The 15906-nt window shown below is 46.7% G+C and overlaps 1 protein-coding gene across 3 annotated transcripts in view; it reads right to left on the reverse strand.

Annotated features, from left to right (window-relative positions):
• LOC102455595 (nuclear receptor subfamily 2 group F member 5) overlaps positions 1-14327 on the reverse strand; it is a 44206-nt gene extending 29879 nt beyond the window's left edge. The window contains exons 1-2 of one of the 3 annotated variants that reach the window (XM_075907032.1): positions 13981-14325; positions 12144-13126 (exon numbers count right to left, since the gene is read on the reverse strand). In XM_075907032.1, coding sequence (XP_075763147.1) covers positions 12144-12516 — 373 coding nt within the window. In that variant the 5' untranslated portion in view covers positions 12517-13126; positions 13981-14325. Of the gene's footprint in view, positions 1-12143; positions 13127-13975 lie in introns of all 3 variants that reach the window. The other 2 variants (XM_075907033.1, XM_075907034.1) reach the window with 2 other exon arrangements.
• Positions 14328-15906: the final 1579 nt, after the last annotated feature.

Genomic DNA, 15906 nt, shown 5'->3' on the forward strand with positions numbered 1-15906 from the left:
TATTTAGGCAACTCAGTAAGGGCCCGATTTTCCCCAGGATGCAGCATTTGACATGCTGGGCTCGATGGATTGTTACGGTGGCTACTTGGGAGCTAAGCATTTATGAACAGCTGGTCCTTAGGCAGCACAGGACAACCACGGAGCTCCCTCCGGAAGCATCGCCAATGTCACGGCCCATCATAACGAGCGGGGCTGCTGCAGCCCAGTCGCACAGACTGGGGATGCCCAGCCGTGTCATGCCTTTGGGAACAGCCAGGCGCTTTCCCTCTCACTTAGCCACACTGCAGTCTCGTCATCACGAAACAAATTTGTGTGCTTCCTCCGAGCGTCAAATAGCCCCAGTTTGAAGGACAAGGACCAGATCCTGGCATAGCTTAAAGCAGGGGTGTCCAAACTTTTTTCAAAGAGGGCCAGATTTGATGAAGTGAACATGCGTGTAGGGCCGACCATTTTGCCTGACATTCTTTGAACCATTAAAATTAAATGCAAATTAACTATTTTATGCAAAGTTTATTGCACACGGCATACTTTTCATTTCATCACATGGACGACAAATCTAAACAGGTGTTAAATCACTCTGCCTTTCATATCTGAAGGCCAGATGAAAAAAAAAATCCAGGAAGCTGAAATATATGTCAGGAACATTGTAAAGTACATTACATATTATTGGTAATAAAGGTTGTCTGTCAACTTTTAAGTTCAAAAAATATGAACAGGAACATAACACCAAGTATACACGTTGTGTCCAAATATATTTATAACTGATTTAGACCAACTGACATTAACTGAGATTTTACAATGTATTCATCTCAATACATATGGATTCGTTGGGGGCCATAAAACATAGATATTGCCAAATTACCTGTGGGGCCGTATTAAACCGGAACACGGGCCGCAATTGGCCCGCGGGCCGGACTTTGGACATGCCTGGCTTAAAGGATCTCCATTAAACTAGCAGAGACCCGGTCACTTTTGTCCTCTGGTCCTGGACCAAATTGATTAATTTTGCTCATGTCTTGTTTGGAATGAGGTCTGAAAGCCAAGCCCTGCTCTGTTTTTAACTCCATCACTAGAAATATTTTAACGGTGGGTTTAACGGAGCCTTCCATTTTTTAGTGCACTAATTAGAGGGATGAGAATAACTGAGGCTGTGTCCAGACTCAGGGGTTTTTTCGAAAAAAGTAGCCTTTTTTCGAAAAAACTTCACCTGCGTCTAGACTGCAGCCGCGTTCTTTCGAAATTAAATCAAAAGAATGTGGCTTTTCTTTCGACGGTGGTAAACCTAATTCCACGAGGAAGAACGCCTTCTTTCGAAAGTGCTCTTTCGAAAGAAGGCGTTCTGGAAAGCAAACAGGCTTTTTAGAAAGAGAGCATCCAGACTCACTGGGTGCTTTCTTTCGAAAAAGCGGCTTGCTTTTTCGAAATTCCGCGTGCAGTCTAGACGCTCTCTTTCGAAAGAGGCTTGCAGTCTAGACATAGCCTGAGTGTTTAGTTCATTGGCTACTCTGCAAGGAAATGTTGGGCAAATTGAAAAAGGGGGAGAAAAATAATTCAGGGTTAAATGGAACATTTCTTTGCGTCCTTTTGATTTTTTTTTTAAATAAAGCAGCAGTAAACTTCCAATCAGACATCCCATTTCAGATCAAAACCTTGAAATATTTCATTTCAAAAGCATCAAAGCCAAGCTTTTCCATTTTTTCTTTGTTGTTTTTTTGGCCAAAACAAGTTGAGAAAACGGAGACAAATTCACAAAAGGTTTTGTGAACCTGCATCTGTATTTTTTGGGGGGTAGCGGGGAGGAATCAGCCAAGATTCAAGCGCATGGATCATGGAAAAATGTTGGTGGTACAGTCATCTCTCACAGGTTGATTCTCACGCCCCCTTTGCTTTGGAGGCGTACAGCTGCACAAGGTGCGGCAAAATGAGTCTCCGTGGGACTGGGAGTTGGATTGGGGGTAATCATGTGTGAAATTCGGAGAGGGAGGTGTTTATCTATGTGTGAGCGGGGAGGGGGGGAATATGGGACAAAGCCTATGGTGCTGCTCACCGAGGAACACCTCCGATTGTGATGTATTTAGCAAATGATCGTGCAAACCATCCGAAAAAAAGTGGGTGGGGGAAGGGAATTTGCTTCCATAACCCGGGATGGGAGAGGTGACGTTTAGAACTACGGAGGAGTTTGGAGAGAGCCCTCTAACTTTAGTGGCTGTTGCTTAGATTTCTGCATTCAAAATAAATCAATTTTGTCATGCATCTCTATGACAAGGAGAAGAGATAGGGATTTTTCTTTTTCTACGCCAGCCGGCTCAGCATCCCAAAAACCAGGAAAGGCAGGAAAAGCTGGAAGCTGCTTTGATACTGGTGAGAAACACAAGAAAGTAGGTGCTTGCTTGTCTGTTAAATGGGTAGAAAACTCACCCGGGGAAGAATGGGTGGACTCAGCTTTCAGTTCCTCTAAAGCCATGTTTACCTGGGCAAGTTGTAGCCTAAGACCGGGTCAGATGTAAGCTACAGACTTCTGTCTGCCAAAGAGATGTGATCCCTGACCAACAGATTGGAGCTGGCACAAACTCCAACACCAGGGCACCAGCAACTCTGTGTTTTCACCAGAATCGCTCGTTTTGCTCAGACTAAAAGAAACTGTTTCGCTGGCATAACTACATCCACACTAGGTGGGCATTGCTGCTCTCATATACGCAGTGTTCCCAGAGTAGCCCTGGCCTAACTATGCCTGAAGCAAGGTTTTCTTTAATCTTTTCCAGCCCTGTGCGGAATAAATTTTGTTATGTGCACCGAAACGTGTGTAGATGTGCACCACCAGCAGAGTCAAAGCCTAGCAGTGGGTGATCTGCTAATCACCTGGGTGACCTTAAATCTCTTCTGAGTGGCTGCAGAAGTGCCCAGCTTACAGGGACCACTGGTCTGAAGGCTTTGTGTTGGTTTAGCTCTCGTCACTTGCGAAAGGAAAAACATCCCACTCTCATACCAGATCATGGGATTATCTGTGCACGGTATAGCTAACCCCGTAGCATGGACACGTCATACCGGGAGATGGGGCAGAGGAGATGGGGCATAGACCACACAGAGTGTTATATTGGTATATACGGCCTCACAGGCCTGATTCAGCCAAGTCTCTCCTGACAAGCCACTGGCACTATGTCCTCCTACGGAAGGCAGGGGCAGGCCTTCGCTCTGTCGAGGCTGGGCCTCTCTGAGCATGTGTGAGTTTTAAACCGCAGCTCGTTCCTTCAGACGGCGAGAGGGAATCATCACAGAAAGACATGCTATCTGGCCTATGCTAGAGCCCGCATGGTCCAGAGTGACCCAGCAAGGGCTCGAATCCCAGCTCTAGCGCCAACATGCTGCCTGATGGGAATCAAGACACGTCCTTGCTCTGTGTCCCGTTTTCCCTGCCAAGTCTTTGCCTGTCTGGTCTACTTAGACTTCAGATCCTTTGCATCAAGGATTCTTCTCCGTTGCATGCATGTAACAGCACCCAGCGCCATGGGGCCCTCATCTGCCTTCAGGACAGTAGGTCCTACCATAACACACGGCATAACAACTTTTCTCCAAGTGACCGCCTTCCATGTGAGGAGCTCAACGCCCCTTACAAACACTAAACCCCCTGCGGCTGGGATGGATAAAAACCGAAGCCTGGAGAGGGGTAGTGACCCATCTGCATTCACAGGAATCAAAACCTTTTCCCTAGCTCAATCCTCGGGATGGCAAGTGAACAAACTAACTTGACTGACTCTGCATTTGAACCCTTTTCAGGTCAAAGCCGAAAGCGCCCTTCAGTGACCAGCCCAAGCCATGGTGCCTGTTAGCTGTCGCACATCACGCGGTGAAGTTAGCTAGAAAAAATTAGAAAGGCCTTACTCCTTTTTTACGTACCAAAAATGTCTGTATACCCACCAGAAAACTCTTCTGTAGTTGAGATTCCTGCTGGGAACAACTACAGCTCGGTAGCTACTCGTTCCCAAGACCAGGGCTATCTTAGACATTGGGCCGGATGCGGGTTTCACAAGCCAGACAAGAGCCAAATGTGGGGATGGGGCGATAACATGGAATTGGAACTGACTTCAAACCACCAGCTGCCCGGTAAAGAGATTTTTGCTTTAGCCACATGCGGTCCAGTTGGGTTGCACCAGGCATGTTCCCTGGAAAGCCAGGAGAGTCATGCAAGAGGGTCGAGGCGGGGAGGGCTTTGTTGCATGGCTTTCCCCCACTGCCCTGCAACCTCAAACACCAGGAGCCTGATCTCCCCACCCTCACGTCCACGAGCAGCCCTAGTTGCTCGCATGGAGACGAATGACGGGATTACGCATGGCCTTGGTGGGGGGGGGGGGGGGAAGCACAATGCCCTTAGGCATTCGCTGCCTTTGCCTAGTGAAAGGACTCCAGCGCGGGGTTTTTCCAACCAGCTAACAGGCGACGAGGGACGGTGAGGTACAACGGGAGCGGCCCGATCCTCAGCTGGTGTACATTGTCAATAGAGAACATCCGAAAGAGAGGCAACGGAGCCATGACGATATACACCGGCTGAAAAGCTGCCCCTCCGTTTAGAAGGCTGCTTTCCCTTCCCAAAGTCTGACTCTCTGGGGACTTCCAATAATAATAATAAAATAATAATAATAAATAATAATACGTAATAATAATGATAATTAATACACGTCGCCCAATATCAGTTGTCAGAGCTTAATGGAGCAATGACATCTTAGGCAGCTGAAGAGCTGTCTAAAATTACTATAAAACCTTGCCTCTAAAAGGAGGACCTCACCGATATGAGCATATTAAGCCTAACAACATTCCTGGGAGGTAGGGGACATGCCGTGCAGTCCCATAAGAGTTCTTGTTACAGTCGATTAACCGTCTACCTTCCACGAGTCTGGAAGAGTCTCATCATTCATTTGTTTGCAGCTTTGGTAGTCACACTTTAAAAACCCACCCAGGTCTCGATAGTGAGGGTAAGTCCCGTGAGCAGCACGCTGGGGCTGTGTCTACAGTAGGCCACTTATTCCGGAAAAGCAGCCGCTTTTCCGGAATAACTTGCCAGCTGTCTACACTGGCCGCTTGCTTTTCCGGAAAAGCAATGACAATCTACTGTAAAATTGTCAGTGTTTTTCCGGAAAAACTATGCTGCTCCCGTTCGGGCAAGAGTCCTTTTCCGGAAAAACTGTTCCGGAAAAGGGCCAGTGTAGACAGCACAGTAGTCTTTTCCGCAAAATAGCCCCGATCGTAATTTTCACGATCGGGGCTTTTTTGCAGAAAAGCACGTCTACATTGGCCACGGACGCTTTTCCCTTGAAAACTGCTTTTCCGGAAAAGCATCCTGCCAGTGTAGACGCGCTTTTTCCGGAAATACTTATAACGGAAAACTGTTCCGTTTTAAGCATTTCTGGAAAAGGGTGCCAGTTTAGACGTAGCCTGGCTGAGAAAATACAGGTCTTTAAAATCAACACCGAGAGCAATGTTTTGCGGACAGCGTCTTCCACACCAAAAAGGGCAGATTCTGCTCCAAATGACACCAGAAGTAATTCTGTTTGAGTTCAATGGATTTACATCAGGTGGAACATTAGACTCTAAGCAGAATCTCTACATAAGTAGATTGAGGGGGAAGACTGTGCAGAAAACAAAACATTGCTCTGGGTCTATTAATCAGAAACTCTTTAAAACAAGGAAGGCACCTTTCTCTTTGTCATGAAATGCCACATAAATGTAGGGGGATATAGGCCTTAGCAATAGTAATAATACAACGAAGAAACATCTAAGAACTGAAAAAAAAAGTAATTTCAATAAAAACTCTACCATGTATTTAGGGGAATTGTTTCTAATCTCTGGTGATTGATAACAAAATGCTAGCTACCACCTTTAAAAAAAACCAGTGGTTTTTGTATGTGTAAAAGAATTCCTTTGTTATTAAAAAAAAAAGTCAAATAGCTTTGAAAAAAATCAAAGGGCTAAATGGACACTGTCAAATAAAAAAAATCAAACTTTTTTTTAAAAATTAATGCCTCTCTCTCTCTTTTTTCTACCCAATATTACTAACTATGCTGTAGGGAACAACTTTTCATAGCTTATTTCCCATGGAGCCATCCAGATTTCCACCAGTGCTTTTCAATAGATGCCAGCACTTTTCAAAATTCTCATTTCTTGGTTATTTGTAAAGCAGAGAGAATTGTGATCATCTAATTAACTTTGGAGGGGGTAGGGGTAGTGACAATATCCAGACCTGCCCCGTCCCTTGGTTCTAGTCAATTTCACTTTCAGACCCTGATGCACCATGCGGCAGAGGGGAAGCCAGCAAGCCAAGGGAAAGTTCGCTTGGTTAAAAAGAAAAAAAATCCTATTCTCTCTTGGAATCAAATCAACAAATAAATCACAGAAATATTTCCATTGGTCTTGGGTTTTGTAAAAAGCTGCTTCTTGCAACTCCCTGTTTTTTCCGTGCAAAACCTAAATTTGGGGCCAGATTTGGCAGATTAGCACTGCAGTAGATAAATGCGGCGTAACTAGTGAATATGTAAAATCAGCCAGAAACTGTGAGGGCAGATGCTTTAGAAATACGTTTAATAACAACAATGTGGACTGAGAATGAACCTTCGTTATGACCCCAGGGGCAAATTGGGCAGTTAAACTTCAGTGAGATGGCTTGTAGATTGCTAGCCGTCTGCCCACCGAAAGCGACAAAGGTGTTTCAGTGGTGAATGGGGATTTCTCCTAATCATTATAAGAATTAACAAAAGACCTCATCTGCAGGGAATGAAACGTGACCCATTTCCAATGCCAAGTGCGAGGTGCAGAAAGCAAAAATTCAGACTAATCTATTAGTGGAAAATGGGTTGGGGAATAGAGCTATTGAAAATTCACTCAGTGCCATTAAGACTCGGAGTGAATTCACCCAAATAAAATAATATTGATGAAACTAAAAAAAACCCAACCCCACTGTTGTAACAGTCTATAAATCAGCTCATATAATGGACCATTCCCATGCTTTTGTTCAATCTATTTGTTTCCATGTCCCTTTTAAATAGCTAAATTACTCTCCAGATGAAGTAATCACTCATAACCAAACCTTAATGCAAGTCCCTTTGTAATTAAACTTCCTTTAAATATTCTTGATCTGAGGAAATGGGCAGCAACTAGAAACACCCCTTGTAAGATACAATTTGAATTTTACATTTGTAACTCATTGAGACACTCTAGAATTTCTCCTTAGAGTCCAATTTTTGTAAATTGCATAAGGGGATTTGCACAGAAATTTTATTTTTTAGTGGATTTTTGTGGGATTTCTCCAGCTATCATTCCCAGCCTGTAATAAGTGGCAAAGAATTAAAATATCATATCTGAACTTACACTCAATAATTTCAATGTGTGTGTGTGAGCTCTGCACAGAAGCAAGGGAACCATTCAAGCAACTCTTGAAATCCTTTGAATCAAAAAAAGTATCCCACGTATAAACTGGTATGGAAGAAAAAATATAATGTGTCATTACATAATCAGAAAAAGGTAGATAGCTATATCTTACCAGATAATGTCTTTTGCTTTTTTTCACCTACTAGTTGAAGCTTACTTACCAATGTAAATATTGACCTGGAATAAAATTCCAAGTCAAATGAATATTAAAAAAAAATCAAAAGCAATACAAGGAAATGAGCTGTTTAAAACTGCTCTTGAATCTCTCAGCATAGATGTTTCAGATGTTGAGTAACCGCTAAAAAATGTAGCATCCACTCAACCAGAATTACAGTGATCTAAGCTCACCTTGGGCAATGAAGACATGTGTTTGTCAATGAATAGAGGCCAACAATTTTCTTGATTATACTACCCAGTGCTGCATAGGCATATGATAGATATGACTTTGTAGCTAGGACATCATGTTAGCTCAGCAGTTCAATAAGGTATTTACAGGGGGTTTCCTGACCTGGCTTCTCCCTCTCTCTATTTACAAAAGAAAAAAATACATCGGCTCCTATTGAGTTTACTTCAGCTAAGATTCCGGCCACCGCATGCGCCATGCATTTAGACTGCAGATAGTTTTTGCATTTGCCTGGGGTTCCCTACCTACCCACAGCTTGAACCTCAATTTTATTTTAAAGCGTTGACTTTTAGGGCAGAGATTTGCAGGTGTGACTATGGCTCCAGACTACAAAAACTTTTGCCCTGTGAAGCTTCCTAACGTAGCATTTTGCCAGATCCCCTTCACCCTGGCATTGAAATGAGCTATAGGAGGCTCCGTAAAGAGGATAACAGAACAACTTTCTCACTTCCTTTTCTCAAAGCCATGCCCATGATCTGAGAAGGACTAATCACCTGATTTGACACAGGGCTTAATACAGAAATTCACAGAAGTAACTGACAAGAAAATAAGGAGTGAAGGAAATAAATTGAGGTATCCCAGCCTGCTGGTTGATCAGGTACACATCAGAAGGGTTTTATGCTGCTGATTCACATGATCATTTGTGAAGAATACATTTATTAGCAGCAGTCTCATATATGTATAAGTATATCTAAATAAACTAGAGTAACAAGAGTTGCTAAGATCTGCTGTTCATATTCACTGGAGATTTGCAGGAATCATCTCACCAAAAGATTAAATGCCATGAATTCATTATTACAGCCGAATTACTGGGCATATTCATATAAAGGGAGGAGGAAAGCGTTTAAAAAAAATCTCTTCTCTGGGGAGTAGGGAAGGATTTGCCTTAATGTTTTCTTAAATATGTCCCCAAAAGAGAAATCCTGGCAGAGAAACTTTGCCACTTTTTCCAGCCCACTCCTGAACTGAGAAAAATCAGATGTACAAGAGAAGTTTTGAACAGTCTAGTTGACATGCTGGTCATCTGTGAAAAGGCTCAAAGAGAATGCAATTCCGAGGATGGATTCTTCCTGATTGTTACTAAAGACAGTATTTTGCATTACGAAGTACCATACCCACCGAGTATTATTATTAATTGTACACGTTATGTGCATAGTATCCTAAGAGATACCCATGATATTGTGTGCATATTGCGGTCCCACATTTGCACAAATGTAACAATAAAAAAATGTCTCCGGGGCTTTGAGATCTGATGAAAGGTGTTATCTAAATGCCAGGTGAGTTGTTGTTTCCACTCAATAGATTCATGTAAGAAAACTGCACATATTACATCACTTCTTAAATTCTAGCTTAATTTTAAATCCCAGCAGTGGCTAACTTTAGGATGGCGAAGTCAGCGTAATCAACTGTGGCCTTTCTTTTGTATTGCTATCATAGGCATGCCGATGAATTTTAAAAAAAATAATATTTATATTTCTACTGATTTTCAGTGCCTACTTTGTTCTAAATAAAATGCATATAGGCACAGTGAAAATTCCTACCTCTGCAGAGAAATTACCTCTAAATCAAGCCCTGTTTAAAAGCCCAAGAGAAACTAAAGGTTTGCTAGTTCAAAGGATTAATTTTACTGATCAGATAGTCAAGTGAAATATGAATAAGGGTTCTTTCCCATGATCCTTTTTGTAGTAATATACAAGTACAGGGACTTGGGGGAAATTTAGTCTTTTAAGGATCCTGCCCATCTCTTGCTAAAAAAACAACCACAGTATTGGCAGGTTTTACTTTCTTAGGCCCAAATGGGAAAACCAGTAGACAACACTGGGAAATCAGGATGCAGGACTGTTAAAGGGGAAATGCTGGTGAATTTGGGACTGGCTAAAAGGACAAACCATCTGATTTGGTGTAGCGCAGAAATTTCAGTCTAGGATTCAGTGGATCCTGATCGTTGCCCTACATCATGTAGTGAAGTTTGCCTTTCATTTAAAACACAAGATACCTACACGGAACGGGAAAGGAAAACCAGCCCTAAAGGAAGCGGATCAGTAAAGAAACAGAGATGGGTCAAAACCATGCCGCAAAACCACACCCGGACACATTTCTAGCTGGCGGACTTCCAGTTTACCCCGTTAAGAAAAAGAATCCGAAACTTCCAGGTGCCAGGGAGTATATGGTGTGGGAATGATAAAGAGCCAACAGAGATAAAGAGCTCTAAGACAGCAGCGTAGCAAGTGCAAACTCAGTTCGAGAGGGCGAGACCCTGGCTTGGACTTTGGGAGACAGCAGGTAGCAAGCAGTGTAGGAAAAGAATACATTAAAAGGGACCCCAGGGAAGATGCAGGGTGATGCCTGGTACACATGACCCTATTGCCTTCAGTAAGAGAGGGAGCTGAGCAGCGCAGAGGTGAGCATGCAGTCTAGAGAGCAGAGACTCTGGATGGGAAAGGAGAGAGTGAGAAAGCAGAGGGCAAGAAAAAGGAGGGAGAACTTGGGAAGGGAAAAAAAGAGAAGGGGATGGACAGAAGGAGAAAAAGACGTAGAGAAGAAAAGTACTGGGAAAAGAGAAAGTGGGTGAATGAGGAAATGGAAATTATGTAGAAAAGAAAGAAGAAATTCCAGAGAGAGAGAATTATACCAAGATTTCCTTTTCCTTTTCTCTGTGGTTTTGGAATGAGACAGAGGCATGTCAGTTTTTTCATCCCCCGCCTCCTCCTCACATTGCTTTTTCCTCCCTCATGCCTCTCTCTTCCTCTCTCTTTTGGGAAAAGGAAGAAAAAACAGAAAGAAAAACAAGAGAGAGAGAAGGGGGATCACCCTGAGAAGACAGAAAGCTATAACCAGAAAGGAAAAAGACAGGCAGATTAGAGAAAGAACCCCCATAGAAAGAAAAGAAAAGAAAAAAAACAGAGTGAAGAGAGAAAAAAAGAACAGAAAAGGGAAAAAGAAGGGAGAGGAGAGGGAGCCCAGGAAGGGACAGGAGGAGAGGAGAGGAGACAGAGCCCAGGAGGAGAGGAGAGGAGGGGACATGAGGAGGGAGAGGAGAGAGGGGACAGGAGAGGAGAGGAGAGGGACCCCAGGAGGGGACAGGAGAGGAGAAGGGACAGGAGGAGAGGAGAGGAGAAGAGAGGAGAGGAGAGGGGAGAGGGGACAGCAGAGGAGAGGGGAGGAGGGAGAAGGGACAGGAGAGGAGAGGGGACAAGAGGAGGGTACAGGAGAGGAGAGGGACCCCGGGAGGGGACAGGAGGAGGGAGAGGAGAAGGGACAGGAGAGGATAGGGGAGGAGGGAGAGGGGACAGGAGAGGAGAGGAGAGGGGACAAGAGGAGGGGACAGGAGGAGGGAAGAGGAGAGGAGAGGCGACAGGAGGAGAGGAGAGGGACCCCAGGAGGGCACAGGAGAGGATAGGGGAGGAGGGAGAGGGGACAGGAGGAGAGGAGAGGGACCCCAGGAGGGCACAGAAGGAGGGGAGAAGAGAGGGGACAGGAGGAGAGGAGAGGGACCCCAGGAGGGGACAGGAGGAGGGGAGAAGAGAGGGGACAGGAGGAGAGGAGAGGGACCCCAGGAGGGGACAGGAGGAGGGGAGAAGAGAGGGGACAGGAGGAGAGGAGAGGGACCCCAGGAGGGCACAGGAGGAGGGGAGAAGAGAGGGGACAGGAGGAGAGGAGAGGGACCCCAGGAGGGCACAGGAGGAGGGGAGAAGAGAGGGGACAGGAGGAGAGGAGAGGGACCCCAGGAGGGCACAGGAGGAGGGGAGAAGAGAGGGGACAGGAGGAGAGGAGAGGGACCCCAGGAGGGGACAGGAGAGGATAGGGACCCCAGGAGGGCACAGGAGAGGAGAGGGACCCCAGGAGGGCACAGGAGGAGGGGAGAAGAGAGGGGACAGGAGGAGAGGAGAGGGACCCCAGGAGGGCACAGGAGAGGAGAGGGACCCCAGGAGGGCACAGGAGAGGAGAGGGACCCCAGGAGGGCACAGGAGGAGGGGAGAAGAGAGGGGACAGGAGAGGAGAGGGACCCCAGGAGGGCACAGGAGAGGAGAGGGACCCCAGGAGGGCACAGGAGGAGGGGAGAAGAGAGGGGACAGGAGAGGAGAGGGACCCCAGGAGGGCACAGGAGAGGAGAGGGACCCCAGGAGGGCACAGGAGAGGAGAGGGACCCCAGGAGGGCACAGGAGAGGAGAGGGACCCCAGGAGGGCACAGATAGGAAGAGAGAGGGAAAGCGAAAAGGGGGAAGAGCAGCGGGAGGGACTCCAGCCGGGGCAGGGAGCGCCCAGGGCCTGCGAGGAGGAACAGGAGCGGGGGCCGCGGGCGGGACGCGCGGGGGGCGCTCACCTTCCCGGCGCATGCCGACCTTGAGGCACTTCTTGAGGCGGCAGTACTGGCACTGGTTGCGGTGGTGCTGGTCGATGGGACACTCGCGGTTGCTGCGGCAGGTGTAGCTCAGGTTGCGGCGCACCGAGCGCTTGAAGAAGCTCTTGCAGCCCTCGCAGGTGAACTGGCCGTAGTGCTTCCCGCTCGACTTGTCCCCGCACACCATGCAGTCCACGCTCGGCGCGCCCCCCTTCTCCGCCGCCTCCGGCGCCCCCGCGCCCTTCGGGGGGCCCGGCGGCGGGGGGGCGAGCCCCGGCTCCGGGGCGCACGGCAAGCCCGGCGGGGGCGGGCCCCCGGGGATCTCCTCCTGCCAGGGGTTCACCACCATGGCCATAATCCCGGGGGGGAGGGGAGGGGGCAGGAGGAGGCGGGGAGGAGAGGAGTCAGGGTGGGGGGCAGGGGGCTCGGAATAGGAGGGGGAGAGCAGGGAGAGGGTAGGAAGAAGAGAAGGGGGGAAATCGATAGCTCGAGGGAGGAGGAGAGAAAAAAGTTAATCCGCCCAGCAAGGAAAGGAATACATAAGAAACGGGGGGAGATCTCTCCCCTAGGATCGAAATGGATTTCGTTCACTTTCTTCCAGATCCTCCAGCAACCGAGAGATAGAGACACGTCCTTAAAACATTCCTCTTTGCCCCTGCTGGCGCGGCTCGGGGGGAGGGAGGAGAGCAGAAATAAGTTTTGGTTTAGATGCAGTTCTCTCCCCGGGCGTATAACACAAATAATTAAGAGGTGCCGTGTCGATTGGGTCTTGGCAAAGATCGGAATGATAATGGGGGAGAGAAAGGAGCTAAAATGACGAAGCCAGATTCCTGGAGGTTTTGAGTGTCATTTCAGCTCCCCCCGCAAAAATCCATCGCTCTCCTCTTCCCCACCCCATTCAAAGAACCCCAACAAAACTTGGCTGGACGCAGTACTTCTCAAGGGACATCCAATTCCTTACGGATCTGGTACGGGGCAGAGGGAGGAGGGAGAAGGAGACAGAGAAAGAGAGGGAAAAAAGAGAGAAAAATCCATCAAAATGCTACCAAGCGTTAAGTGTCCACAATAAACTCTCGGCCGATTTGAACCGGGGCTTCTCTTCTCACCCCATTGAATAAAACACCCGACGCCAAACACACCGCGCAGGTTGGCAACAAATCTTTTCAAATATTAGTCTCCCCTCACGTGCACCCACATTTAAAAGAGATTCATTCCTAACCCACCCCAGAGAGCACTAATTGCAAACACACCCGGGTCGCTCACATGCAACTCTGAATCCCGATCGCCTATCCAATTCGCTTTTAAAGGCAGAGACCCACTCGGGTCCGCGCTCTGTTTCTTTCGTCAATTTCCCTGCGGCTGATCCGGCGGAAAAGTTGAGCATAAAAAGGTAAGGGGGGGATTTAAAAAAAATACAATCAAAGCAAGGCAGCGTTTAAATCCTCCAGGGTTTTGCGGAGTTTAGCCGCCTGCCTTTAGAGAAGAAACCATCGCCGCGTCTCTCTCTCACGGGCGATTATCTGCCAATACTTTTCTATGAAGTCTTTGGGGGTGTGAGATTCGGATTTTTTTCCCTTCGTTTGCTCTGCTCGCTTCGGTTTGCTCGCAGACGGGAGCGGAGAGGGAGATGTTCTTTTTTTTCTGTGCCTTCCTCTAACAAAAATATTTTAAAAAATGGATTTTACGTTAGGGGTGCCAAAAAGGTCCTTTGGAAAATAAACGCGACCCAAAGAGGCAAAAAGGAGGGGAGAGGGAAGGGAAAACAATAGGCGCACCGCTAAGTAGATAAGAGATATCGTTTAAAAGAAACGTACCGTACCTTGTGAAAGGCAATTTCTTTTCTCTTCTGTCTCAGCCTTGGGGAGTGATGCTCCGGCGGAGCTCAGATTATTAATCACACGCACATTTCACAAGATTCCCCCCCCTCCCTTCCTTTTTGTGTGTGTCTGCCTATGACTTGCAGGCTCATAAAAGTCAAGATCTGAAATGAGATGGAGACAGATTCCACCTTTTGAATTTTCCAGTCGCCTCTTCCCCCTCCTTGGATGGAGTAACTGGGGTGGAGGGGGGGGGGAGAAGAGGTGGGGCTGGAGAGGAGAGGGGGGGGGATCGCAACACACACAAACTTTTAAAGTGGAAGAATGGCTCTTTGGCTTGTCAATTTCTCCCCCCGGCCCCTCCCCCCCCCCGAAGATGTTCCTGGGGAGGATCACGTGGAAGGCGGCTGAACTCTGACAGTGGAATTCATTGACAATGTGGCCATGGAGACACTTCCCTTATAAGGCCCAACATTCCAAATAGGGGCGGGGGCTGGCGCTGGAGCCACGCTGGGAGCCCCCCTCCTCTAGGGCGCTGATTGGTGCGGGAGGTGGGAGGGCGTGGCTCGCCCTGGTCAATGGGTGGAAAGCCACCGAGGGAGCGATTGAAAAGGGGTGGAGACGGCCGTACAAAGGGGCTCATTGGCTTGGACCACTCCCCCTGCTGTCACTTGCTCCGGCTTGTGAAGGGGGCTGGGAGGTCTGGCACATGGTGGGGGAGAAAGTGACAAAGTGGTGACTTCAGACATGCCCCTGGAGGAAATGCCACCGTGGAGCGCTCCTGTCTCTCCCGGGCCACTGGGATGACTGAGCACGGGGCTGGCTTTGCTCCCGGTGAAGGCAGAAAGCTCTGCTTTGAATGTGGCAGGGGAAGAAGTGAGAGGCGAGAGAGAGCTGTAGGGGAATGCAAATGCCAGGTCTGTAGCACAGATCGGTTTCTAGAGCGAGTGATAGAAATGGAGCCGTGTTAGTCTGGGGTAGTTGAAGCAAAATGCAGGACAATGTAGCACTTTAAAGACTAACAAGATGGTTTATTAGATGATGAGCTTTCGTGGGTCAGACCCACTTCCTCAGATCAAATAGTGGAGTGTCTGAAGAGGGAAAGCACTGGATTTTATTATGCTGCTTCCATCGATATCAGCCTGCTCTAGATAGTCCTGAAAATATATAGCTTAGTGCAGGTATTATGAGGATTTATTTTAATATGGGTGCAGCATAAATGGCGCTACTTTTTTTTTAAGGCCACATAAAATAAACACCATCCTTTCACTGAGTATACAATCTAGCATGGTGCTTTTTAATCTTTTTTTCATTTGCTGACCACTTACAAATTTTGAACAGAGGTGCAGATCCCTTTGGAAATCTTAGTGGATGACAGTTGTCCCATGGTTTTCAACCTGTGGTCCATGTTCTAGCACAGTTTCTCAACCAGTGGTAGGAATACCCTTAGGGATACTTGAGAGAAGTCTGGGGCATACATTAACACAACTGACATTGGGAGAAAATTGAATTTTTGTTTTAAGTTTTACTGCGCTTTATTATTATTGTACTTTTGACACCAAAAAATTTCATCGCCCACCCGGCTACGATTAAGTTGTTTAAACAAATCTGTTGCAATGGTAGAAAAAAAAATTTTGTGTCTGAAAACTGTAGGTACTGGGGGTACTTGTTGTTGTTGTTTTGTTTTTTGAAAAAGGGGTACTTTATAAAAAAAGATTGAGAAACACTAATCTAGCACAATACTGATTATTCTACAAGTAATACCAGTTTACCCTGAGTTAGAACGGGATTGTTTCAAAGCTTTAAAAGAAAAAACTTCTGATGGAATTGCTTACATTAATATTTCTAGCAAGCATGTATCTATGTTTAGAAAGATCAGCCTAAATATGTAACGTATTAGAAATTATTTTAATATTTTTAATCTAATA

Source organism: Pelodiscus sinensis, chromosome 24 (assembly GCF_049634645.1).
Source record: "Pelodiscus sinensis isolate JC-2024 chromosome 24, ASM4963464v1, whole genome shotgun sequence".
Taxonomy (NCBI): Eukaryota; Metazoa; Chordata; order Testudines; family Trionychidae; genus Pelodiscus; species Pelodiscus sinensis.